This window comes from Panthera onca, chromosome X (assembly GCF_046562875.1).
Source record: "Panthera onca isolate mPanOnc1 chromosome X, mPanOnc1 haplotype 2, whole genome shotgun sequence".
Lineage (NCBI taxonomy): Eukaryota > Metazoa > Chordata > Mammalia > Carnivora > Felidae > Panthera > Panthera onca.
The window spans coordinates 15,447,221-15,474,660 of NC_138357.1; the positions used below are offsets into that span (position 1 = coordinate 15,447,221).

Genomic DNA, 27,440 nt, shown 5'->3' on the forward strand with positions numbered 1-27,440 from the left:
GGAAATAAGTCCCCTTCTCCGGAGGGGTGGGGGTGAGGAGCTTGGGGAGGACACCCCCAGGTCTGGCACCCAGATGTTTCTAGCAGCTGAGGAATCACCCGTCCGCCCCGCCCCTCAGAAGCGGCAGCCAGTGCGGCTCCTGCAAAGGCTCTGGTGACGGGAGTGCGGGAGGGGTGGCGGGGCGGGCCGCGATGGCGTCTGGCTGAACAGCAGCTGGTTCTGGGCGCCCTGCTTCCTGTCCTCGGCTTGGCAAGCCCTGTTAACAAGAGAGATTTCATCTTTCCCTTCCGCTGATGCCTACTCTCTTCTTGGGGCAATTATCCAAAGCCCTCTATTGTCTCTTTCTCTTCTTAATCCTGTGACCATCCCGGCCAAGATGCCTAGATCATTCCTCAGTCATCCCCCTCCTTCCCGAACACTTAGTCGTCGATTGATGAGAACTCCCTGTTGGGGAGCAAAAGGGTCTTTTCCCCTGGAGGAGTGCTAACAAGGAAGATTGGAGGCCATGAGGTGTTGGCGATTCTGAAGCGGCCATCAGGATTTGGTGATGTTGTGACGAGACGTGAGCAACGAGGGGGTCACACTCAGGTCTTCGCTCCTGTCACGGGAGCTCTATGCAGCGGAACTTCCTGGCTCTGAACTCTCTAAGGTCCAGGCAATCGAGAAGCCCGTATTAGTTCTGGAGAACGACGCCATACAAATCCACAGAGACGCAAGGACGTAGATGGTCAAAGCTAGAGCCAGAATTTATAAGTAGGGCGTCTTTTATTTTTTATTTTTTAACAGTTTTAGTTTTATTTATTTTGAGAGAGAGACAGAGAGTGAGCCGGGGAGGGGCAGAGAGAGAGGGAGACACAGAATCCGAAGCAGGCAGCACAGAGGCTGATACGGGATTCGAGCCTATTAACCGTGAGATCATGACCCAAGCCCAAATCAAGAGTTGGACGCTGAACCGACTGAGCCACCCAGGTGCCCCAAATCGGTCATTTCTTTTTTTAATGACAGTTTGAACAAGTCCACTTGTAAACAGGTAGTAGTGACATTAGCCTGTGATCTCCCAGAACCCCTCTGCTTAGATGCTGTACTACCCAACAAATTTCTATTTCTGATTTGGCTTATCATGCGGATTTCTGTCTCGGGAGAGAGTGATACGCTGGCCATAAAGTGGCAGTATCCAATCTGCTTAATGGTTTATTTCTTTTAGCAGAACTACGCAAGTTGGCCTTTTGGGGTTATGCATTGGCCTTGGGCGAACTCGGTTCGCACGAGTCCATTCTCCAGAGCCATGAGAATTGAAGAGCAGATTCTGGACCTTGGGGACACGGCCGAGGTGCTGCCTCTGAGAGTCCCCTATTCAGATCATGGGCCGGCGAGCCTTTCGCTGTGCTGGTTTGGTGAAAGACGTCACTCACATCCCTCGTGGGAAACAGAGCCGCAGAAAAGTGGCATCGTTGCTGACTTTGTGAGTGCTTTCAGGAGGAGCCGCGCGGAAGCATCCCGGGTTCACAGAGCCAGGAGCAGTGCCACCCCGTGAGGTATGACTAAGCAGCTCGGATTTGCTTTGCTCTGCTGCACCACGTAATGACATTTCCTCCAAAGTTCAGGGGTCAACAGAGGCAGCACGCTCAGCTGTGAGAACTGGAGGCTGTGATTCAAGATGGGCTAAGTGCATTTCAGATTTTACCCAGTAGGAACAAGGGAGAGATGGAATGTTCTTAAAACATTTGGAGTCTGGTGTTTTGTTTTTTGTTTTTTTTTTTAACGGGCCCGAAACAGAAGCTGTGTCCATGTGGTTCCACTGAATCACTTGCTTTTTAATTGATTGGGTTTTAACAGTTGAGTGACGGAGCCTATTGGGATCACTCCAGACCCTAAATGAACTTCATTTTTTTTTTAAAGTTTATTTCTTTATTTTGAGAGAGAGCACGCGAGCATGAGCAGGGGAGGGGCAGAGAGGGAGAGAGAGAGAATCCCAAGCAGGTTCTGCACTGACAGATGTGGGGCTCGAACCCCCAAACCGTGAGATTTGAGTCAGACGCTCCACCGACTGAGCCGCCCAGGCGCCCCCTAAATTAACTTTAAATGGAAGTCGATTGAGGGGTACTGAAGCCTCATGACATTGGAGACGTTACCCTGTTCCGACACCCTGTTCTATGGTGTGGCTTCTTCTCTTAACGAGGACGTGGCCGGAGCTGTCACTGGTTATGTCAGGTGGTCAGAGCGAGGTGCCAAGGAGTAGTTTAGGTTTGCCCTGTAACCCCGGGCTGAACCCCCGCCCAAGCAACGCCTCACAAATATGGACAGCGGCTCACAAGGTGGAACTGGATGAACACATAGCGAGTGGCTCAGTGCAGCCCTTCCCTGCTTCCGGCAAACCTGAGCCGGTGCCTCCCGGGTCGGGGCTTGAAAGGAGAAGGCCAGCACGGGAATGTGGCACAGCCCCTGCGGAGACAGTCTGGTCCTGTGGGACATTTTCTCCTTGCCACGATTAGTTGAATTAGTCATCGTAGCGGTTGTAACGAACTTGTGTTGACAGCAGGCAGGGATTTCTTTTTGGGTACAAACCCACGGATTTCTTCCTCTTCTTTCTAGTGCCTCGTGACAGTGGGAAGTATGCAGACCGGGCTCAGATGTCCCCCAGAGCTCTCTCTCGTGTATCTGCATTGGTTCCATCACTCTCTTGCTCGGTGACGCAACCGCTCTGAGTCTCAGTCTGCTCATCTGTAAAATGGGGGAAATAAACGTGCCCACGTTTCGGGCTTGCTGGGAGAATCGTGTGCAGTGAATGGAGACATATAAATATCTCCAGGCACGGTGTCGGCGTGTCGCAAGGGCTCAGTAAATCAGTACAGTGTACCTGTAAGATTAGTGAGGGAACAGAGCGGCGGGGAGGGGGGCTTGGAGATTTTCTTCTCATGTGCTTCCTTGTGCTGGTCGATTTAGGGAAAACATCATCGAACGGCGCGCAGATTGAAAGTGAAAACTGTCCCCAAAGGGTCTACTTGTAAAACCATGAAAATATTACATGTCTGCGTGGTTTATACTGCCAGATGCCCAACAGTCCAGAATTAACACCTGGTGTTTAGTGGACAGAAAAGAAATTGTGCGGTCATTGTGGATATCCGAAATGGAAAAATGCGAGGAAACATTTAAAAATTAAATGCCTTGGGGCGCCTGGGTGGCTCAGTCAGTTAAGCGTCCGACTTCAGCTCAGGTCACGATCTCGCGGTCCGTGAGTTCGAGCCCCGCGTCGGGCTCTGGGCTGATGGCTCAGAGCCTAGAGCCTGTTTCCGATTCTGTGTCTCCCTCTCTCTGCCCCTCCCCCGTTCATGCTCTGTCTCTCTCTGTCTCAAAAATAAATAAACGTTAAAAAAAATTTTTTTTTTAAAAATAAAAAAAAATAAAAATTAAATGCCTTGTCTGATTTCAGCCGCTGATGTAGTATTGGGCCTTATGTAAATTGACCTTATGTACATTGACCCGAAGCCTTACTGATAACATCAACAGCCCATTAACACACAGTTTGCATGTTAGATGTATTATATACTGCATTCTTACAATGAAGTAAGCTAGAGAATGTTGTTACCAAGTCATAAGGAAGAGGGGTGCGTGGGTGGCTCAGCGGTGGAGCCTCCGACTTCGCCTCAGGTCATGATCTCACGGTTCATGAGTTCAAGCCCCGCATCTGGCTCGGTGCTTGCTGCGCAGAGCCCGCTTTGGATCCTCGGTCTCCTTCCCTCTCTGCCCCTCCCCCGCCTGCTCTCTCTTGGTCTCTTTCAAAAATAAATAAACATTAAAAAAAAAAAAAAGAACTCATAAGGAAGAGCAGGTACTTTTACAGTACTGTACTGTATTTATTGAAAAAAGCCCGTGTGTAAGTGGACCCGCACATTTCAAACCTGTGTTGTTCAAGGGTCAACGGCACTTAAAAAAACATCTTTCATGAGGTTTAATCTCCGTCTCCCCTGTTGCTTACCCAGAGTAGAGTAAACGTCCGTCGTCGTTGTCCTTGAACCTCGCCCCCCCCACCCCTCCCCGTTGCAGGAGGCGGGACCTTGAAAGCATCTCGTAGTAGTTCCAGAAGCCGCCCTTTCTTGTCTGCATCACAGTCGTGGTAGATGGAGGGAAGGAATCCTGCCGTTCATCCGACCTTCACAGACCCCACTGCGACTAACCAGCTAATTTCTGGACCCAAATGGTATAGAGCAAGTTCAGTTAATCCGGGACTCGGGCTCACGCGGAGTAGCAGACGGGGAGTAGTAACATCACGGCTTCCCGTCGGAAAAGCACCAACGCCGCAAATGTGCAAATGTGCGTTTCCTTTAACAAGCCCCGGGGCTCTGCGGACAGAAAAGGGGAATTGGCTCTCCATTTTGTGTGTGTAAATGGTTGGGATCGCTCCCGGGCAAACGGCCCCGCCCCGTACTGCAGTCCAGTTCTCCTCGCGCTCCCCTACCCTCTCCACGTCGTCGTCCGGCCGTTCTCCCTCGCTTTTTCCCAAGTTGGGCGCTAATGTCTTTACGTTTTCCACACCATCAGCTCTAAACTTGGTCTCATGCCTGTCATTTCCATTAAGGTCTACAAGACTGCTAACAGCTGAAAGCGTTAGGCTCCCTCCCAGTGTTTCCATTTTAGTAAGGGACCCATCTCGGTGCGCGGAAGAAAAGTCTGGGGCGGAATTTTTAATAGCATGCAGTTTGAGGTTTGGAAGGGTGTGGTGCGGTGGAGGGTGTTCCTGGCTATATTTAATCTTCCAACTGCTCTGAAATCATAACTCTTAGGCTCTGCTGTCTCTGCTACTCCCTAGAGGCCTCTTCCAGCTCCTTCCTGTGTAGTTGCTGCTGCTACAGAACAGGCTTGCAGGGAGAAAAACAGTGTCCGTGGGTAAACTCTAGCATATGGGGGTTTTCTAAAAAGGAAACCCTGTATAGTCCCGGCAGCTTCCCACAAGCACAGGCGGTGACTCTTGTGGATGCGTGTTTCATTTTCTGATCGGGTTATTTGTCTTAATCTCAGTCAAGTGCCCTTGTACGGGTATGGGCCCCTGATGTGGGCCAGCATCTGCCGCACGTAGGCAGTCAATTCACCTGGATCAGGGAGCAACAGAAAAGGAAAGGGGGGACGTTTTTCTCACAGCTGTTGCTCTCATGTCTCATCCTACTAATACTTACTCGTGGTTTTTATTTTACGCTGCTCATCCCCACCACACCTCCCCAGCACCCGCATCCACACGCGCACACGTATTCACGCTCCCGTTAGGAATCAGAGGCTAAAAACAAATGACCTTTTGGCTTGGTTACCATCGTGGCACCCGTGCCCTTAAGACTTCCCCACCGATGTGCTCTAAGGGAGATTCAGTGAATCTGGAATCCTCTGGGATACTAGATACGCTCTCCAGGGTCTGTTGTATCTTGTTCACCCCGGCTTTGGCAGACTAAAACAGAGTGCCTACCCCTTTATTCCTGGACAATTTTGAATTTCATATTGTGGGATTCAGAGACATATTTGGATTGTACTGTCATTTGACTCTTTAGTAATATTGGGATTACCCCTTTACTAAAAGTAGAATGAGTGTGTCATTTTTTTTTTTTTTTTTAGAGAGAGAGCATGAGCAGGGGAGGGGCAGAGAGAGAGGGAGAGAGAGAAACTCAAGCAGGATCCACAGCCAGCACGGAGCCCGACCTCACGAACCGTGAGATCACGACCTGAGCCGAAATCAAGACTCAGACGCTCAACCGACTGAGCCCCCAGGTGTCCCTAGTGCGTCATTTTTAGATGTGATTGGGCTCTTCAGTCATATTAAGTTTGAATGCGAAACATCCATTGATTAAATGAACAGTATCATTGTCAATCCCAGAATACACAGACTTTTATAGGTTCACATTTGCATATATTATCTATATTGACGCCCTCCCCCCCGAAAAAAATGGATACTATGTGCTTTCATTCTAGAGACAGAGTTTAGGTCTTGGAGAATAGGTACACAAAGAAGATAAAATTGTGCCTTGACGTGGCTTTCAGAAAACACGCAGATGAGGAATGAAACACATGGCTCCGTCTAATGGGACGGCCCACATGAAAAGGTACATTTTATTCCTGTCACTGCATCTGGGAAAAGAAGATTCAGACTTCTAGCCCTCCTGGAATGAAATGATTTTATTTATTTTATTTTTAATTTTTTTAATGTTTATTTTTTGAGAGAATGAGAGAGAGAGAGAGAGACAGGGTGCGAGCAGGGGAGGGGCAGAGAGAGGGGGAGACACAGAACCTGAAGCGGGCTCCAGGCTCTGAGCTGTCAGCACAGAGCCGGATGCAGGGCTCGAACTCATGAGCTGTGAGATCGTGACCTGAGCCGAAGTCGGAGGCTTAACCGACTGAGTCACCCGGGCGCCCCAAAGAATGAAATGCTTTTAGAAGGTGAACTTGCATCCAGAACCTGGGCATCTGGTTACCTATAGATATGTATATCTACATTGTGGGCTGGCTGGCAGATGAATAGATTGTGCCTGTGTTTGAGAATATTGCTAGCTTCAAATATTCATATATGAGACTAGAAGAATTCTATGTGCATTTTAATACATTGAAGACATTTACAAATCAACAATTAATTTGTATTTAAGACAACAACCGATAGGAGTCTTCACCAGGGACGGTGGCATACCGGAACGAAGGCGAAGTGAAATATCGTATTTATTTCATGTTTTGTTGCTGACACTTGCGGAGTACTAGGAAGGCCAGAGGTCACGTCTGGAAAAGTCACCTGAGGCCAGGAAGAGCCGGCACAGGTTCAAATCCACGACGATGAGCTGAGAGGGGCGAGGTCAAACGGCAGAAACCAGGAACCAAGGCTGGGAGCAAAAGACCCACCTGGAAAAGTTTGAGTGACCACGGAGTTGGGATCCCAGGCCGTTGGGACCCGGTGGGTGGCAGCAGGGAGGACAGCAGAGGAAGAGACAGCATGCCCCAGTGGCCCTCCTGAGTCCAGCGATTGAACTGTGCAGGTGGCAACGTGTCAGAAGGGCTCCAGCAACTTCTTCGTGGGCTGGAAGGGCATTGTGTAGGTGGCGGGCACGAACTGTAACAGGTGCCTACGGGGCTCCGGTAACGGGGCCGAGCATTGACACGCTCAGGGCCGGAGCGCGCGTCTGCTGATGGGCTCAGCTTCTTGGCTCGGCTCTCATTTCCCAGCACTGCTTCGCTCTGACTCACCGAGGGCCCTGCCACATGTCATTAGGCGGCTCAGCTGCCGCTTTCACTTCTCGCAAGGCTCTACGGAGGTTTGGCTCTTGGCTTTTACATCGTTTTCTCCTGAGAGCTGGAGGGAGTGGCCTTTTCGATAGGTTGGTTTGCTGAGTTGAACACTTAACGGCATCTGACAGTTTCAATTTCCTTTCTCATAGGTGTTTGATCCTGATGACCTTTATGCAGGGGTCAATTTCTCCAAGGTTCTGAGCACGCTTTTAGCTGTCAACAAAGCAACAGAAGGTGAGCTGGGTTTGCCATTTGTGAGTCGTGCGTGACACATTTGGATCCACGGGCGTCTCATTCCCCTAGGAGCCAACTTTGGCCACGATTGTTCGATCGGTGCACATCTCTCCCCTCCCTGCAAGTCAACCCCAGTGGGTGTCAAATGCTTTTTTTTTTTTTTAAATGTTTATTTATTTTGAGGTGGGGTGGATAGACAGTGAGCAGGGTAGGGGCAGAGAGAGAGGGAGAGAGAGAGAGAATCCCAAGCAGGCTCTGCACTGCCAGCACTGAGCCCCATGCAGGGCTCGAACCCATGAACCGTGAGATCATGACCTGAGCTGAAACCAAGAGTCTGACGCTTAACCGACTGCACCGCCCAGGCGCCCCTTTTAATTGTTCAGAGTTTAGGATTTAAACACATCTATCACAGATGTTATTGTAATGGCCTTCATATAATGATAAGAACCAAGGAACTATTTCGTCCAAAGCTACAGAATACACAACTGAGAACAACAAGACAGAAAATGAAAAGGAAAAGATGAGTTCCCCTTTTCATAAAGTTTACAGAAGATAGCAGTTACTTCCCCATTAGAGCCATGTTTTTCTCATAGATTTTTGTATGTGTCTGTCCACGTAAAAGAAGTTGTCAGTGGGGCGCCTGGGTGGCTCAGTCAGTAGAGCGCCCGACTTCAGCTCAGGTCATGATCTCACCGTTCGTGGGCTCGAGCCCCGTGTCAGGCTCTGTGCTGACAGCTCAGAGCCTGGAGCCTGCTTCGGATTCTGTGTCTTCCTCTGTCTCTCTGCCTCTCCCCTGCTCACACTCTGTCAATCTCTCTCTCAAAAAATAAATCAAATAAACATTAAAAAAAAAAAGAAATCCACATACTTTAAAAAGAAAAAAGAAGTTGTCAGTAACCTTGCACTGGAAACGAAACCTCAGGGTCGTAGTGAGTGAAAAGAATATTTTTTATTTAAATGTTTAATACCCACCACATTGGAGGCATTAACTATAAATCCTAGCAAATGTGAAGAAAACGCCCCATAGCCTTGGCGTATAACCTTACTCCTGTGAAACAGAATCTTTCGTACAGCTGGGTGGGAATAAGCATAGTTGAGATGCACTGAGCCCTCACCATGGGTCTAAGCAATTCTAAGAATCATCGGTGGTCTCCTCTTTGAAATGACCCTGGGGGTAGGTATTATTATTAGGTCCGTATTACAGATAAGGGAAGTCTGGCCCACAGTTGCCCAACCGGGAAGTAAGTGGCAGAGCTGGGGTTCAAACCCACATCGGACTGACCGCCCCCCAAACATAGGTCTTGGTGCTCAGACTGTTGGAGAGTCCACAGGCTGTGTGCCCAGCACCGCCAGGTGCTACAAAGGAAGTGTAAGATATGGTCCCCGCCCCTGAGAAAATTACCATCTATTTAGGGAGACTCAACTTACCCACGTGAAACAATTAGCGCACGAGAGCAGACAATATAGTCGAGTGCCAAATAGAATGGAGCATCTAGGAAGCTATCAAGTAATTATAGTTTTAGTCAAAAGAGCTGTACATAATAGCAATAAATGTAAAAATACTTCTCTAGAGTTGTTCTTTTGCTATTTGGGAAAAAAAAAAAGGAGGCTTTTGAGCTATTGCAAAGGCGTATAGCAGAAGTACAGCTAATTCGAGTAACTATATTTAAGACATATGACAACTAGCCAGTGCTAGGCAGGGAGGATCGTATCATTCTAGCATTATGCCATCCAAATTATACGTTCCTTTGCCAAACTCTGCTAGCAAGTTTTATAGTCTCTTCCCTTGCCGCGGATATTTATAAAATACAAGGAGGTGAAAGTTAAAACCCACAGCATCAAGGAAATTACTTGGATACTGAGCTTGTCGCCTAGGGAATGTTTGGGCTTTAGACTTTTGCAGTTTATGTCTTTTAAAAATAAACGGAGAGGAAAAAAGCCCTCATTTGAATTTGTCGAGAAGCCAGCATACGGAAAACACCCAGCTCAGCGCTGGTCTGATCGAATTTCACAAGGTTTCAAGGAAGAGAAGATTCTCGAGTGTAATTTTTGAAGATCGCATCTTTCCCAGACACACTCTGTCTCCGATTCTCCTTCGCCTCGCCCACCGCCCCCCGCCACCGCCGCACCCCCAGTTTCTGTGAGAATTTACATTACATACGCTACACATGTTACCGCATATGAGGAAGACAAGAACCACCCAGTTAAGGGCCAAAACACAAAGAGAGAAGTTTGAAATATTTCAAAGTAATAAGAGCCACAAACAGCTGTTTGGTACCCAATATAGTTCTGCCTTGGATAACAGGGCGTACTGTCTCAACCGGTTCAAGAGGGGAGAGTCGTAGGGAAATGGGTTAAGAGAAAATGTGGCTCTGTCGCTGTTTTTCATTCTACTGGACAGCGATGGCCAGTAAGGCTATGAAGAAGTTGGCCACCAAAATGGGAGGCGGGGGGAGGAAATTCACTTGGCACGTTCCGAATGGTAACCGTGAGGATTACGGCCAGGGCGCCCGTGCTAATGTCCCGTGAAAGATTGTGTTATGTTCTAGACGTGCTTCTGACATGAGTGGCTCCCTTTATCTTGCCTTTTCCTCTTTTCACAGATCAGCTATCAGAAAGACCATGTGGACGTTCCTCTTCTCTTAGTGCTAATAGTTCTCAGACAAGCCCACAGGGAGCAGTTGTTAGCACAGCTCCAGGGCTGCAGAGGCAGTCAAAGGCAGTGGTAAGTATAGAAGCCAATTCCCCTTGCCTGTTTCACAGTCTGTCAAATGAAATCGATATCCTGGTTTCATCTCCCCGTGTGGCGAGATAGCCGTCCTGTGCGTTTGGGGCGTCGCCGGTGAAACTACTTTAAACCCAGCGCCAGTTCGGGCTGGCCCGCTGGCGCGCATCAAAGGCATGTGGGGCAGAGGGTCAGAAAATCGGGGCCGAAATCCCAGAGTTCTTTCCCTTCCTGGGACCGAGTGACTCGTTTAGCGGAGAATGCCGTGCAAATGGAAGTCGTTAGAACGGCTTCCTGATGGCAGCTTGCTGGCATTTCCTCTACCTCTGGCTTATTGGGAGAACTAGATAGTGCCTGGCACATAACCGACAATCAATATGCATTACTTGCCATCATCATCGTTACTGTCATTTGCTTTTTCTCTGTGCCTTCCTATTGAGCCTGTGACGATGAACTCCCCTCGTGGGGTAGCCCAGTTAGCTCTGCATTTGGTCTTAATAGGAGCTTTTATTTGGGAGGAACCGCCTCATCCTCGGCTGGCTCTTTGGAGACCTTTATTCCTTGTCAAAAGCCACCCACTTGCTTTAAGCCATCAGGAGCTATTACTTCCAAAGCACTTTAATTACTTCCAAAGCGCTTAACCTTTTGAGATCACGGCTCCCTTTGGGGAGCTGATGAACACTACGCTTTACCTTTTGAGATCACGGCTCCCGGCTCCGTTGGGGAGCTGATGAACACTACGGTTCCTCCGCGCCCCCTTGGACCCTCTCAAATTGTGTGCAAACCTCCTGTGCGGGAACTTACGGGTGGTTTAGGTAAAGATCCCTGTGCGCATCAGCTTCTCAAAGGGGCCCGTGACAGGTTAACAACTCCGCCTTAGGTATCTACGGGATATTTGATGTTTGCGTATGACTAAATCAGCCAATTTAAGATATTCTTAGCCATTGAGAGGTGGGAGGCAGATTTTATGTGTAGATTAGTACTTAATCTTGGCCCTATAATTATGTAAGACCGTGTCTGGGTGTTGGGGAGAGGCAGGGTGGAATAGTTTATCACTCTACTTTGTTTCCTGGCGCATTTAGCAAGTATCTTTAGGCAACTGGCGAGGGGAGAGGGGAATGAAAGCTATGGCCCCCTTCAAAATACACATTCTCGTAAACACAAAAGGTTGCATGCACTTCTGCGCCGTTTATTATCCTCCCCCACCCCAGCCCCACTCCTAAGTTAAAGACTCAAGACGGCTGTGGACCTGGGGTTCCGTCCTTGCGCATCCCACGTTATTTGCCTCAATTCATGTCATTTGTGCCCCTGCCCCATGTAGACGGGTGCTTAATCTGGTGTGGCTTTTATTTCCCTAGGAGATGATGGAAAATGGAGGCCACCAGTTGATAGTAAAGGCAAGATTCAACTTTAAGCAGACTAATGAAGATGAACTGTCAGTTTGTAAAGGGGACATCATTTATGTCACCAGAGTTGAAGAAGGAGGCTGGTGGGAAGGCACATTAAATGGCAGAACAGGCTGGTTCCCTAGTAATTATGTCCGAGAAATTAAGTCCAGTGGTAAGTGGATCTTTCAAAAGCCTTTTGGAACGTGACTCATGTACTCTCTTGTATTCCTACTGACAATCTTTTTTTTTTTTAATTTTTTTTTTTTTTTTACCGTTTATTCAGTTTTGAGAGAGAGAGAGAGAGGGAGAGAGAGAGACAGAGTGTGAGTGGGGTAGGGGCAGAGAGAGAGGGAGACACAGAATCCGAAGCAGGCTCCAGGCTCGGAGCTGTCAGCACAGAGCCTGATGCGGGGCTCGAACTCACAAACCATGAGATCATGACCGGAGCCGAAGTAGGACGCTTAACCGACTGAGCCATCCAGGCGCCCCCCTACTGACAATCTTGTAGTTTTAATTGGTCAACAGAAACTGTTTGTATTTGCATTTATAAGCCGACAATTGGGGTAGGAGGGAACTAGGAAAAATCAGTGATTCGATATTTTGAAGCGAAGTTGCATTTCGATTACATCAAGACAGCAAAAACCTAAAAAAGCTAAAGAATTCAAAGCTCAGACAACTGTTCCACCTTAACTATGTCCCCTTCCTGCCACTCTAAGAATCACCATGGTAGAAAAGAATAATAAGAGAGGCCATGTGCTAACTTCCTTTTTTTAGCCCTAAGCTCTTTAAGCAGACCTAAGTCTAAATGCCTCAGACATGTGTTCGAGAAATAACAATCATAGGGCTGCAGGAAGCCGTCTGGCTGCTTTGATTCTGAATAAAATTGCCCTTAACTCTTACGTACTGCTAACTGCTTATCCTCTTTTGTAATAATATCGGGAGAATGAAATCTAAGAATTCTTCAGTAGTCTTTCTAGAACTTTCTTAGGTCACTTCCTTGCCTTTTGTTATTTAAGCAAGGAGGCCCTGCCTATATCACCAAAAAAACCCTGATATATAAAAATATGTCACAATACGGATAAAGTAGTGTTCAGTTATTCACATTGTTATATCTCTTCACTTCCCCAAAATATTTACCCAAGGGCTCCTTTGAGTGGTTAGCTGCTCAGTGCGCTTTTTCTTTTGTAGACGTCTTCGTTGCTTTTTTAATGACTCAAAAGTAATACTATCGGCTAATATAATCATAGGCTCATTGTAAATAAATTAAAAAATTACAAAGATGTATAATATAGGCGATACAAATTCCTCTCTCCTTTGCATCCTCCCCCAGATAACCCCTCTTAGGAGCTTTTCCCGAGCGCATTTAAGAGAAAGTTTGGCTTGCACGCTTTTCTGTGTCGTGTGTTGGTTTAAGGCAGGGGGCACCTCCCTTAATGGAATAAATGTTTACTAAAAGATTTATAGTTATATACGTATGTGTAGACTTCTTAGCATTTTTTAGAAGATTTTATTTTTGAGTAATGTCTACACCCAACATTGGGCACGAACTTACAACCCCAAGGTCAAGACTTGCATGCTCTACCGACAGAGCCAACCAGGTACCCCTTAGCTTTTTCTTTATTACTGGGAATTGAGATGTTTCTGTTGATCCCTGAAATATTTTCACAGGCCTTCTTGGAATTTCCTTGGTTTTGATGATTCTCACAGCTGATTTTTACCCCTCGCTACATCTTTCAGTTGCTTTGGTCTGGTTGTTACGGTCTCTACCTTTCCAGATTCACTCTAGCTTTGTTCGTTGATTCAGTGTCTTCATCCCCCAGATTGAAAGCCACAGGTCTTTCCGCCTTGCCTGGGGATTCCCCAAGGCATTGTCCAAGCATTGTCGAGAGGACACCGGAAGTGGACAGACAGCATGCCTTCATCATCATGTCCCTCGCTGAGATGCCTTGTAGCACAGTCTGGCTGCTGCATTGTGGACTGCCCTGGGCTGTTTGTTCTGGGCTTTGGACCCTTCCCTTAGGGTTTCTTCTATACTCTCTTTGGTTTGGAGCTCAGTTAAGGACTCACGTGGCAATCTCTGGCTCTGATTTGAGCACCTAGGTAACCCTTTGAAGCGTCTTACCCAGCCATCAAGGATAGGTCTGGACAGCTGGGGCCAGGAAGCCTGCTACTTAAATTAAACCGAATTTAAGCTCAGCAGCCAGAGTGATTCTTTCAAAATGGAACTTGGGTAATGGCTCCCCATCTCAAAAAGAGTAAAAGCCAAGGTCATCTCACTAGCCTACAAGGTCCTCCAGGATTCAGCTTCCTGTTGCCCCTCTGACCTCCTCTCTGACCTTTCTCCCCCTCACTCATTCCACTTCAGCCACACTGGCTCCCAGTTTCCTGTGCCAAATGGGCACCTACCTCACTTACTGATCCTCTGCCTAAGACGCTCCCTGGATGTATACCAGGGACATGTTTAACATGCCTGGTTCCCTCACCTCCTTCAGGTCTCTGCTTACTTGTCCGCTTTGCAGTAGGGCCTTCCCTGGTCACCCAAGAAAATTGAACCCTATCCCCATTGCCCCTCTCCCCCTTCCCTACTCTATTTTTTGTTAACCATTTCTCTCCACCTAACATAGTGTACGTGTGCTTATTTACTTCACTAACCATCTGTATATTCCCATGAGAATGTAAGCACCATGAGGGCAGAGATGTTCTGTTTTGTTTAGGCTCTCTAAGTATCTGTAAAATGAATGGATACCGTGGGGCAGGTCATTATATTCTGTTCAGCTTGTTCACTGAGCATCAGTTAGATACTTGGTAGTAGTGGTGGTGGGGCTATAATAGTCTGTCCTCGGGGACCCTGCCTCTAATGACCTTACAGTCTAGTGGTCAAGATAGGTGTGTACATAGACAACTGTAACAGGGTAGCATGGGATAAGTAACGCAGACAAAGCTCTAAGTCTAGACAAGATGCTATTGGTGCAGGCAAAAAAAAAAAAAAGAGATTCTATGAACAATAACCTCGGCGGGAGGGGGGAGCACTTGAATCGGGCCTTGAAGGATGAAAAGACGCTTCTGACAGGTAGAAGGTTAGAGGGCATTAGTAAGTTAAAGCATGGAGGTAGGAAGATGTGGAGTGGTAGGGTGGTAGGGTGATTTGGGTTGAGGGTAAGGCACATAAAGAGGAGTGGGGCTTCGGCTGGAGCTATATGAAGAAGGGTGTCAACACAAAGCAGGGGATAGTAGGGGACAGTATGTGGTTTCGAAAGCTGTTTCTAGTGGTCAAGTGGGGGCTGGATGGCAGAGAAGTGGTAGGGGTAACCAACGAGGATGTGGGGAAGCCAGTAGAGACTCTTGCTGAGATCTTGGCAATCCAGAGAGCCGTGCGGGCTGCTTTTGTGATAGTGGAGCGGAAAAAGTGGGCGGATGCAGTAGATACTGTTAAAAAACAATCAGGAACATTTGCTGATGATTTGTGATGAGCAGAAGGGAGGAGGTGAAGATAATTCCAAGTCTAGGGGTCCAGCTTGAGGGTGAGCTCCTTAAGGGCATGTGGAGTCATGCACCCAGCCAGCCGGCGAAGGTTTCTTTGCCATTACTGGGATATCAGGCTCTGTCCCGGCACTGGTGAGGCAGAGAAACCTAAGACATGAGTTTTGTCCTCATGTTTATAGTCTAGTGACGGGGAGATCTCACTGAAGATGATGAGTTGCTTTGGACATGTTGAGTGGAGGCACCAGAGAGTCATCGTGCTGAAGATTTCCAGCAGGTAGCTGTCATTATTGATTTGGAGTCCGGGGCAGAGCTAATAGCCGGAGACGAAACTGACAACTGACGCCGTAAAGTGGTAGATGATAAAGCGTAAAAATACATAGCAGATTATCAGCGGACGGAGAGTGTGCTGTGGCTGGAGAGGTTGGAAGTGGCTTCGTGGAGGAGGTAGGGCTTGAGACATGTAGGCTGTGGATAGGTCCAGATGAGAGGGGAGGACAATCCAAGCCATAGTGATTGGTCAGGGAGGACCAAAGCCACAGAGGATCTGTGGTAGGACTGAGCAGAGGGAGCTTGGGGTGGTGGAGATCAGTTCGGTGTCATGAAAATGTCTTGTTGGGAAGGAGGTAATGAGTCTTTGTTGACCCGAATTCTTGCCCACACCACCTCTCGCTGCCTCCACAGGGTGGCAAGTTGGCCGGAACCTATTTAGGATGCTGCCGAGGGACACGTTAAGTTCAGTGTTGTGCTATTTTATGTTTGGTGTAGAAAATACACCTGTCAACATTTTCTTTCTTTAAAAAAAATTTTTTTTTTAATGTTTACTTATTGAGAGACAGAGAGACAGAGCGTGAGCATGGGAGGGTCAGAGAGAAGGGGAGACACAGAATCTGAAGCAGCCTCCGGGCTCCGAACTGTCAACACAGAGCCCGACACGGGGCTCGAACTCACGAACCGCGAGATCATGACCTGAGCCGAAGTCGGATGCTTACCGGACTGAGCCACCCAGGCGCCCCGCAATGTTTTATTTCTTTTCGTGAAGTTCATACTGATGTATAAGCTTAGGGAAGATTTGTCTGTAAGGAGTTTGAAAAAAATGACTCCTAGATTAAATGCGTCTTTCGTTGAAATGAAACCATCCATTTAGAGTTTTAAACCCCACGGCCACACAAACTCTTGGGTCGTTTGGGAGGCTGAATCAGGCATGGAAGTGAAGAACTCCTGTGATCTCCATTTACTCTTGGGTCAAGTGGGTAACGCTGAGGTCACTTGAATAGTCGGTGATTCTGACCTTCATTCGTGGTAGCCTGGGGTACTTCTCATTCAGGCTGGTATTCCATGTGCCTCTGTATTGTCTTCAAAACGGAACAAAGCAACCCTGGCCCTGTGCAAACCCCCACCCTGCAGATTTTGGTGCCGTGGGAGGGCTGTGCCCGCTTTTCTTCCCTTGAGCCTGCTATGGACAGGAGCGCTTTGTGCTCTGGTAAAGTTGCCCTTGGGGAGTGACATGTTAAATTTGAGATTCCACTGTAACTTTTGTCTAGAAGATAATTATGGTCAAGGCCCTGGGGACAGCTTCTTCCCCCCCATCAGGAGGAGACTGGTTTCAGAGGACCTGTGAAGCCACCAGTCTACTACCGTAAGAAGTGAGGAAGTAGAATGTTTGAGTATCTCGTGCACGCACACATACACACGAGACTCCTTTCAACATGAGATTGAGGCTGAAGGTAGGGTAGGATTTGGTGACCGTGATAATAAAGGCCTCTCACCAAGAATGATGGGACCTGGACGGTGGTGACATTATGGAGCCATTGTTCCCAGTCCTGCTTGCGTACCTCTCGTTTTCTTGTTGCACGAGAAAAATAAACCCTTTTGAACAAAAACATTTTCTCAAAGATTTTGTTTCATGAAAAATATATGTATGAATCAATTAGGCATTATATAAGCATCAGAGGATATATTAAGGGCCTTTGCTCCTTTGTTTGAGTCAGATACATTATAAATAAGAAAATTAGCCATTGGTAACAATTTTCAGTCCTTTATTTAAAAATCAGTGGTGACCTGTAAATTAACATGTTATTTATGCATGAAAAAAAATTCCTGCCAATACATCAGTAACACCATAAATTGTATCTTTTTTTCGTTTTTGTCTTAGAGAAAAGCTAAGGACTTTGCATTAAAATTTTCCTGGCAAAATGTCCATGCCAAGGAAGTATTGAAGCAAGTATGATCAGAACAGATATTTTAAGCAAATTCTGTTTTCTGCAACTGGTTCCATTAAAGGGTCATTAAATCCTTCTAAGACTTTTTATCAGCAGGTAAATATAGTTATCAGATGAGGAGATGAGGTGGCTGGCTAATTAAATTTGTATTAAGGCAGCTTAAGAAATGACTCTTCCTGCTGATTGTAAACCAAAAGTAAGATTGAGCTTTATATTTAGACTTCCTGTTGTAATCCCCTGGGTATGTCACATAGACGTTTCATATCCAGAGAAACCCATTGTCACTAGATTTCTTTTTGTCCCATCACCACCAACAGGCAATAGGAATCTGTACAGCAGCGGGGGGGGGGGGGGGGAAGAACCAAGCGTTAATTGGAAAAGGCTCTTTATATCAGGATTAGGAGGGTCTCTTATGGCTTTATCTGTGGGATAGTGCTGTTGTTGGAGTTATCTTATGCCAAGTAACCCATTTGAATTCTTCATGACCGTTGGTTGATGTCAGTGATTGAGTTGATTTGAATTGAATTGAATTGACCTGAACTGAATTGAATAAGAGGTGGTGAGAGAGACCACCTTGCCTTGTTCCTGATCTCAGGGGGACCACGCTCAGCCTTACATCTTGTGCCATGTATGTCTACGCCAGCTGCAGGTGTTTGGTAGATACTCTGTATTGAGTTGAAGGAGTTCCACTTTATTCCTATTTCGGGGGGGATAGGAGGTGGGAGTTTCTTCCCCTTGAGGGATTGTTGAGTTTTCTCAGGTGCTTTTTCTGCACTGATGGGTATTATCATGCGATTTTTCTTTGTAGACTGTTAATATTGTGGGTTGCATTGATTGATTTTTGAATGTTTAACCAACCTGGCATCCATGGGGATGGATTCCATGGTCTACAATGCTTTAAAAATGTTGCGGAATTTTATTTGCTAATATTTTGTTAAGGTTTTTTGCATCTATATTCATGAGGGCTATTGGTCTGCAGTTGTCATTTTTTTATACTATATTTGTCTGGCTTTGGTGTCTGTGTGATAGTGACTTCATAAAATGAGTTGGAAGGTTATCCCTCCTCTTATTTTCTCTAAGAGATTGTGAAGAATTGGTATTGCTTCTTCCTTAAACGTGTGATAGCATGCTCCAGTGAAACCATATAGGCCTGGAGATTTCTTTTTCTGGAGTTTCAAGTTTAGAAATTCAATTTACCTAATAGTTATAAGTCTGTTCAAATGGTCTAGTTCATACTGGGTGAGTTATGGTAGTTTTTATTTTCCAAAGACTTGGTTCGTTTCACATCTAATTATCAAGTTAATATGTGTAGAGTTGCTCAGAGTATTGCTTTATCATCTTTTTTTTTTGTTTAAAGAGAGTGCGAGTAGGGGAGAGGGGCAGAGAGAGAGAGAGAGAGAGAGAGAGAGAGAAGGAGAATCTTAAGCAGGCTCCATGAGCAGCCTAGAGCCCGCCGGGGCTCGATCCCATGACTCAGGGATCATGCCCTGAGCTGAAATCAAGAGTCGGGTCGTAAACCGACTGAGCCACCCAGGTGCCCCTGTCATCTTTTTGATAGGTAGTGACAGCCCCTGTTTCACTCCTGATATTGGTAATTCGTGTCTTCTTTTGGCCTCTGTCAATCCTGCTAGAGGTTTGACAATGGTATTGATCTTATTTAAAGCACCAGCTGTTTTTTTGCATCCTGTTCAGCCACCCAGGAACCTCCATGCAGCCAGTCCTTTCTTTTCGGTTCATGTTTCTCCGTCCTACTCTGCATAGTTAACATTTTGTTTCCATTGCAATCACCCATTCCTGTGGCCTTTCCTTCCTGCTTCTCCGTCTTGGCAGGCTCTCCATTACTGTTTACCCTCCCGTTCAGCCTGGCTTTTGAAAGCTGACCCTATCTTGCCGGTATCTCTAGAAAGTTTCATTTTTATCAAGACTGGCTTACGTTACAGTCGCACAAAACGATTGTGCGTTCTTTTAGAAAAAACTGTTTTTAGGTTGAATGATTGATTGATTGATTGATTTTGAGAGCGAGCGAGCAGGGGAGGGGCAGAGATAGAGGGAGAGAGAGGGGATCCCAGGTAGGTTCCGCACCATTAGCACGGAGACCAGTGTGGAGCTCGAACTGACGAACTGGGAGATCATGACCTGAGCTGAAACCAAGAGTCAGGTGCTGAACCGACTGAGCCACCCAGGTGCTCTCGGCTATGAGTTCTAAGTAGAACCATTATCACTACGTTATAGGAAACTGGCCTCCTAAACACTGAAAGAATTTGGTAACTGTCAATTTCAAGTAAGTCTAAGAGTCCAACAGTGGTGCCTGGGAAGCACAGCCGGCTTGGTACAATACTTGATTTCAAGTCCTGGCTCTGCCACTTGCAATCTTGTGAAGCCACCAGGTAGATCCAGGAGGATCTTGAAATGGCGTGAAGCTTCCAGCAACTGGCTGTACCCCACTTGTCATCACTCGGACGTGACACAGTTGGCCCAGAGGGCTGCCTTTTTGCCTTGTTTTCACCCTACCCAGCAAGGCCCAGCTGGACAATTGATTGGCACAGGAACAGTCCTGCCTTGAGCATTGCCATGTCTACAACTGTGCTTCTGGAATCTTCCCTGCCCAGAAAGTTCTCTACTGTTTTCTCTCCTGGTTGGAATTCTCACCACCCTCCAGGACTAGATTGAGTGCCTCCTGCCCAGCAAGGTCTTCTCTGAGCATCCCAGCTCAAACTGATGGCCTCTCTGAACGCCAGTAGGAATCACCGCAAATGCCATTGACCAAGCCCTTCTCGGTAGATTTACCTCTGGACATCATATTGGTTAGGAGCCCAGGCTCTTGTCAAGGCACACCTGAGCTTCAGTCTTGGCCCTGCCATGTCCTACATACATGCCCTTAGGTAACTAACTTCACCTCCCTGGACCTGAGTGACCTTCTCTGCAAAATGCAATCATCTCTGCCTGCTAGGGTCGTGAGGCTCAAATAAAATGTCTGAAAAGCTATTAAGTGCCAAATAAATAAAAGGATTATTTTAATATAATAATATTTTAAATATAACAATAATTAAAAGTCAAGGTTAAATGAGAAAATATTCATGCGATAATGTGATAGAATTACAGAGGAGCGCCTGGCTGGCTCAGTCAGTAGGGCATGTGACTCTTGACCTTGGGGTCATGAGTTGGAGCCCCACACTGGGGTTCGAGCTTACATAAAAACATAAGATTAAAGGGGTACCTGGGTGGGTGGGTCGGTTAAGCGTCCGACTCTTGATCTCAGCTCAGGTCATGATCTCACAGTGGGTGGGATCAAGCCCCACATCGGGCTCTGCGCTGATGGCACGGAGCCTGCTTGGGGCTCTCTCTCTCTTTCTCTCTCTCTGTCAAAATAAATAGAAAACACTTAAAAATAAGTAAATAAATAAGAAATGTTTAAAAAGGTTGTTAGGAGAATTACAAAACCATAAGTAAAGTAAGAAAGATCCCTCTGTGTGTGTGTGTGTGTGTGTGTGTGTGTGTGTGTGTGTATGTGTGTGTGTTCACAAATACATATATAAAAAGAGTGAGAAGACATGCTTTATAATGTTACTTTGATGATGATTAACTCTGACTAATCATTGGTTTTTATGTTTTCTCTATAATTTGCATTTTTTAGGGTTGGGATGTAATAGATTTAAAACTAGAAAATATTTTTTAAAAAGAAAAATCAAGTGTGATGATATCTTATGAATTGGTTACTTATATATACTTGACTATACTTCAGAAAGAGTTTAAAGCAGCATATAATATAGCAAGATAAAAATGGAATGTAAAACAAAATGAAACAAAGGAGAAAATGAGGGGAGGAACGATAGTGTTAGTGACACTGTTAAACATTTATCATCACCATCTTGTATTTTCCTGAGGTGGTTTTTTTTTTTTTAAAGAAAGAATGGGTTAGGATGTCTCTTAGTCATGAGTTTAATAGGTAAGATTAACTTGGTAAAAGAAAGGCAGCATTTTGTAGCACGATGTCATGATACTCAAACGATACATAAAAGAAAGAAGAATTTTCTGCTCGTTTTCAGTGTGTTAGAGATTCTGATTATTTTATTTTTGGCACAGTAGAGAGCCCCAAGAAAGGATGGCTGCTATTACCTATGTTATAATATATATCTATACTATACTTGTATAGTAACTTACAAGTTACAAATATGTGTATTTGGTTAGCATTAATTTGGCTTATCTGTTTTGAATGAGGTGAGTGGAGAGGCATACTGGAGTAAAGAAACGAGCCCAAATGGAGTGAAGTTCTTGGTCTGGCCCTGCCATTCATTAGCTAGGCCTTAACTTCTCGGAAATTGAAGGGGTCTGGACAAGAACCCTAGCTTGGACCATCTAGAGTTTAGTAAAATTAGAGTGTCACTTGTCGGGGAATGTACATTTCCACTGATCCTTCCATTTGACAAAATTTATAGTATGTGAGTTGACTTCAGTTATAAAATGTTCATCTTAGATCTGTGTGATCTTAACATAATTTAAATGTCTATTCCACAGAGAGACCCCTCTCCCCCAAGGCTGGCAAAGGATTCGAAACTACTCCACTTACCAAGAACTATTATACTGTGGTGAGTGTTCAGATCAGAACTAACAAAATTTCTTGACTCTCTGTATGGAACCTTTTCACTTGCTGAGCCACTGATGCGTTGAGGTGACGCTCATAGGAGACTGGGTAAAGTATCGCAAGGGTCTAATGTCAGCTGTGCTACCGTGGAGCTCTTCTGCTGGTGGGCCTCTTACAGATGTCTAGAAGTTTTACATCCACCGTACTGAAAAATTCCAAGGTAGCCCAAAGATTTGGAGCAAGGCCTGTTAAACGGCACCAAAAGAGAAATTGGTTCATAAGTAGGCGTGATGGGGAAACCCAGCAGTTAGATATAGCCTTACCAGATATTAAGAAGGTGAGTTCCCACATTCCTCTAATGCTATTAGTTTTAAGTGATCGCATACTGTGATTTTATTTTCGAATCAATCAATCCATTATGGTGTCCTCCAAAATATTATGAACCTTGTATTTGAGGAGAGCCCGGAGGGAAGACTGCCCTCTGGCACAGCAGGAGGCGTGGAATGACTCTGGCTTGAACACAGACATGTCAAAATATATTAGCTATAAATAGGACAGATACAGTACTCAAAATAAGTTCCCATTTGAGAAAAAAAAATTGTATTATTCTCCTTAATCTTCCCTCTGCTTTCCTTCACGTCTCCTTTCCAGACTCGGCCCAATCACTAATGAAAAGGACAAATCATTGTAAGCTCTAAGTTTTCTTGTTTGAAATAGTGTCACTTTTGAGAGAGAGAGGGAGAGAGAGAGAGAGAGAGAGAGAGAGAGAGAGAGAGAGAGACAATCTCGAGCAGGCTCTGCGCCATCAGCACAGTTCTCACGAACCGTGGGATCGTGACCTGAACCGAGATCAAGAGTCGGGCACTTAACCGATTGAGCCACCCAGGTGCTCCTTAGTGTCACTTTTCACCCAATATTGGATGTGCATTTGGACTGCATACTCCTTTCATTTTGCACATGGATAATCTTGTTCAACATCTCTATATGTAGCGTTCCAAAAGTCAGAATTGCCCCCTTCCATGAGTTTGCTCCATAATGATGACATGAGTGGTCGTGGGTATGAAAACTCAAGAAGCAGCTTCATAGGGGACATGGGCAATAATCATAGGGGACAATCTTGTCACTATTTTTCTTCTTACATTTCTTTTTTTTTTATTTAAAAAAACTTTTTTTTAATGTTTACTGATTTTTGAGAGGGAGAGTCAGAGCATGGGCGGCGGAAGGGCAGAGAGAGGGGGAGACACAGAATCCGAAGCAGGCTCCAGGCTCCGAGCCATCAGCACAGAGCCTGATGCAGGGCTCGAACTCACGAACCGTGAGATCATGACCTGAGCCGTAGTCTGGCGCTTAACCGACTGAGCCACCTAGGCGCCCCCTCCCCACCGTGATTTAATCTTTAAAGAAAGTATGCAGTCAAATGGTGGATGAAAACGTTGCAGTAGCTTCTTCTCTCTTTGCATCTGGAGTATGCCATCACACGGCTTTGGAGCTGTCTCTGCCTCTGCTGATTCTATTTATTTTTTTAAGTTTGTATTTAAAATCCCGTTACGTAACATACAGTGTTATATTAGTTTCAGGTGTGCACTATAGTGGTTCTACACTTTCATAAAGTACGCCGTGCTCATCACAACAAGTGCCCTCCTATCACCTATTTAACTGTTCCCCCCCCCCCACCTCCCCTCTGGTAACCATCAGTTTGTTCTCTATGGTTGAGAGTCTGTTTCTTGGTTTTTCTCTCTTTTATTTTGTTCCCCTTTGCTCGTGTGTTTTGTTTCTTGATGAATACAATTGTATGCCATTTGTCTCTCTCTGACTGACTTGTTTCTCTCAGCATTTATGCTCTCTAGCTCCATCCGTGTCATTGCAAATGGCTCGATTTCATTCTTTTCATTCTTTTTTATGGCCGAATAATATTCCAATGGTGTGTGTGTGTGTGTGTGTGTGTGTGTTTAACTCAAAGAGTTAAAAATAGAACTACTTTACAATCCAGCAGTTGTACTACTGGGTATTTACCCAGAGAATACAAGAACTAATCCGAAGGGATACACGTACCCTTATGTTTAATTGCAGCATTATTTACAATAGTTGAGATATGAAAGCCATGTGCATGGCTTCTCGTACCTTACTACTCTAAACAATTCTGCAGTGAACATCTTATACGTAGGACTTTGGCAAGGCATATAAAGACCTGTAGCTGGATTCCTGGAAGTTCAATTATCCAAAGGCCTGAGGGCCAGGAGAGCCAATGGTGTAAATTCTAGTCTGAGGGAGGAAAAGACTGATATTTTTAGCTCAAGAAGTCAGGCAGAGGGAGCAAATTCTCCCTTCTTCTCCCTTTTTGTTCTTTCCAGGCCCTCAAAAGATTGGATGATGCCCAGCCACGCTGGGGTGGGCAGTCTGCTTTCCTCAACCTACCAATGCCATCTGCAGACCCCCTCCCAGACATACCCAAATAATGGTTAAGCTCGGTACCTTGTGACCTAGTCAAGTTGACATGTAAAATGAACCAATCGCATCCGATCAATTTGGGCAGGATAGAGACTCCTTGAATTTGCAAGTCTGTAGATTTGTCTCCCCCTTTTCAAGTTTCCAGGGGACTGTGGGCTGATTTCTGCCCCACCCGGGCCTTGATGCAAGTTCTCCAGTGTGACCAAAGTGGCTTTGGGTACCCAGCCCAGACCTGCATGTGCCATGAGCCACGTTCAGTGTGTCTAACTGAGGCTTGCCCACTCCTGGCCTGGTGCTTGGAATAGGTGCTCAGGATCCTTTAGGGCCGTGGCAGCCCAGAGGAGGCTTTTGCTGCCCCTGACCGTGGTTCCTTCCGCGTTCCCAAAATTCACTGCCGTTTGTTAAACTTCTGTCACTACTGAGAAACAGCATGCCATTTTTCTATCCATTGTTTTTCTAATAATCTTATGCTGCTTGTTGGCTTTCTCTGCCCTTCATAACTTGCTGTGGCGTGCCAGGAGGCATTTAAAAATAAAGAACAACAACAACAAAGGAAAATGGTAACGATGTGAGGGGCTGGTGTTAATTAGCTTGACTGTGGCGATCACTGCACACTGCATACCTATATCAAAAGCCCAAGTTACAGGGGCCCCTGGCTGGCTCAGTCGGAGCAGCGTGTGACTCTTGATCTCGGGGTTGTGGGTTCGAGCCCCCTGTCGGGTGTAGAGATCACTGAAAAATAAAATCTTTCAAAAATATATCAAGTTATACACCTCAAGCATAGACACTTTTTATTTGTCAATCATACCTCAGTAAAACTGAGAAAACAAAGAACAGGAAAAGGGATGTATGTGGCTTAGCGATCAGGCTGAATCTGTGCGCAGCGCTTAGCTCTTCGTGCCCATGGTCTGTCTCACTGGGAACGTAGGACAGACGTGATAGGAAGCCACGTGGCAGAGAATGATGCAGTTATAAAGTGTCCTAAGATGGGCTTCTCAAAACGTGGTTGGGGGATCCTGCCTCAGAAGGCCCCGGGGAGCTTGTTAAAAGTGCACACGTCCGGGCCCCATACCGGACTTGCTGTATATCAGAATCTCTGGCCATAGATCTCAGGAAACAGTACTTTTTTTTCATGTTTATTTATTTTTGAGAGAGAGACAGACAGACAGAGACAGAGCATGAGTGGGGGAGGGGCAGAGGGAGAGGGAGACCCAGAATCCGAAGCAGGCTCCGAGCTGTCGGCACAGAGCCCGACGCCGGGCTCGAACCCACGAACCGTGAGATCATGACCTGAGCCGAAGTCGGATGCCCAACCGGTTGAGCCACCCAGGCGCCCCAGGAAACGGCTGATTCTGCTGCTCACTAAACTGAAGTTGGAGAACCAGTAAAGGGAAAGGTTCAGTGGAAGACGGGATTCAAGCGTGTCGAGACTTAGCTAAGCAGAGAAGAGCTGGAAGGGAATTCAGGCAGGGGGGCCACATGGGCGCATCCCCCCGGGCAAGAGTGGGCGCGCCCGCGATCCCTCCCTGCTGGTCATAGAGTGGACTGCACTGTCTTCTTCGCCCGTCAAAATGCCCCCCGGGAAGGTGGAGTGCTGTGTTCACACGCAGTGATCCGAACATTCGATTCTGGGCGCGAGCATCTATCCGTCTGCAGAGGGAGAGATGATCTCTCCCTACCTCCAAACAGGAAGGTACAATCGGTAGCGGCCAGCACAATTTATTTTTCTCCTAACTTTCTTCTACTTCATTGTAACTTGTGGCGGATGCCTAGAGGGTATGCCTTGGAGAACCCGTACGCAGTGGGAAAGGTGGGGAGTGTGTAACATGTGACCTCACATAAAAATCCCAGGAAGCCTCCCGCAATTTCTGCTCTTACCACCCACCTTCTGCTTACCCCATTTTCCCTCTTACTCATCTCTCTACCCACCTACTCCCACCCGGAGTTTTCTCTACCTTTTTAGCGCTTATCCGCCACCCCCCCTCTTTTTTAAGACTTTATTTTACAGAGCGGTTTGGGGTTCACAGCAAAATCGAGCGGAAGGAACAGAGATTTCTCACGTACCCCTCCCACCCGCACACACGCACAGCCTCACCCGCTCACAGCGTCTCCCACCAGAATCGGTGACCACTTGTGACAAGCGAGGGGTCTACACTGACACGTCATGATCTCCCAAAGTCCATCGTTTACATTGGGGTTCCCTCTTGATTAACACATATTTTGTATGTCATATGTATTACATCCTGTCTTCTTACAGTGAAGTTAGCTAGAGAAAAGAAAATGCTATTTAAAATATCATAAGGAACAGGGGGTTCCTGGGTGGCTCAGTCGGTTAAGCGTCCGACTTCAGCTCAGGTCACGATCTCACGGTTCGGGAGTCCGAGCCCCGTGTCGGGCTCTGGGCCGACAGCTTGGAGCCTGGAGCCTGCTTGGGATTCTGTGTCTCCCTCTCTCTCTCTGCCCTTCCCCTGCTCGCACTCCGTCTCTCTCTCTCCCTAAAAAATAAATAAACTTAAAAAAAAATGTAAATATCATAAGGAACAGAAAAGACATTTACGGTAAGCGGACCCGCAGTTCAAAGCTGTGTCGTTCAAGGGTCGGCTGTTTATGCATTTTAGCCTCTTAAAATAATTTCTTCATATTCTGTGACTCTTTCCCTTTGGAAAAAAAAAAAAAAAGAAGAGTTATAAAAACGAACTCACTCTAAAGCCTTTCCAGGAAATGTGGGAAATATATTTTACTGGAAAATCAATAGCCCAGGATAGAGGCATAAAAGGCCGCCACCTGTTTTTCTATGGCTTCTTACCATCTGTCTCGCTCTGAATTTAGTCAAAGGTTAATTGAGCAAAAGAATACTCCGTCGCCCTTGTGAAGACAGAGTCAGGGAGGCAAAGGCGATGTCTGGATGCAGTCTATTTTAGTAAGTTTGAATGGATTTCATCTCGATCAAACTGTGCTGCTGTTTGGCTTGCCAAACCCCTTGCTTTCTGACTCACCACTGAGGCCTTCTGTTTGGGAACACATAGCCTCCTCTGTCTGCTTCCCTTTTTATCCCTTTACAGTACATGCCCTGTGGCCTGAAAAATAAAGAACCAGTCTCAGAAGTTCAT

At 46.3% G+C, this 27,440-nt stretch overlaps 1 protein-coding gene across 5 annotated transcripts in view; it reads left to right on the plus strand.

Annotated features, from left to right (window-relative positions):
- ARHGEF6 (Rac/Cdc42 guanine nucleotide exchange factor 6) overlaps positions 1–27,440 on the plus strand; it is a 102,304-nt gene that overhangs the window by 23,285 nt on the left and 51,579 nt on the right. For all 5 annotated transcript variants that reach the window (XM_081793921.1, XM_081793922.1, XM_081793923.1 and 2 more), the window contains 4 exons: positions 7,401–7,485; positions 10,089–10,210; positions 11,569–11,770; positions 21,816–21,886. In XM_081793921.1, coding sequence (XP_081650047.1) covers positions 7,401–7,485; positions 10,089–10,210; positions 11,569–11,770; positions 21,816–21,886 — 480 coding nt within the window. The remainder of the gene's footprint in view (positions 1–7,400; positions 7,486–10,088; positions 10,211–11,568; positions 11,771–21,815; positions 21,887–27,440) is intronic.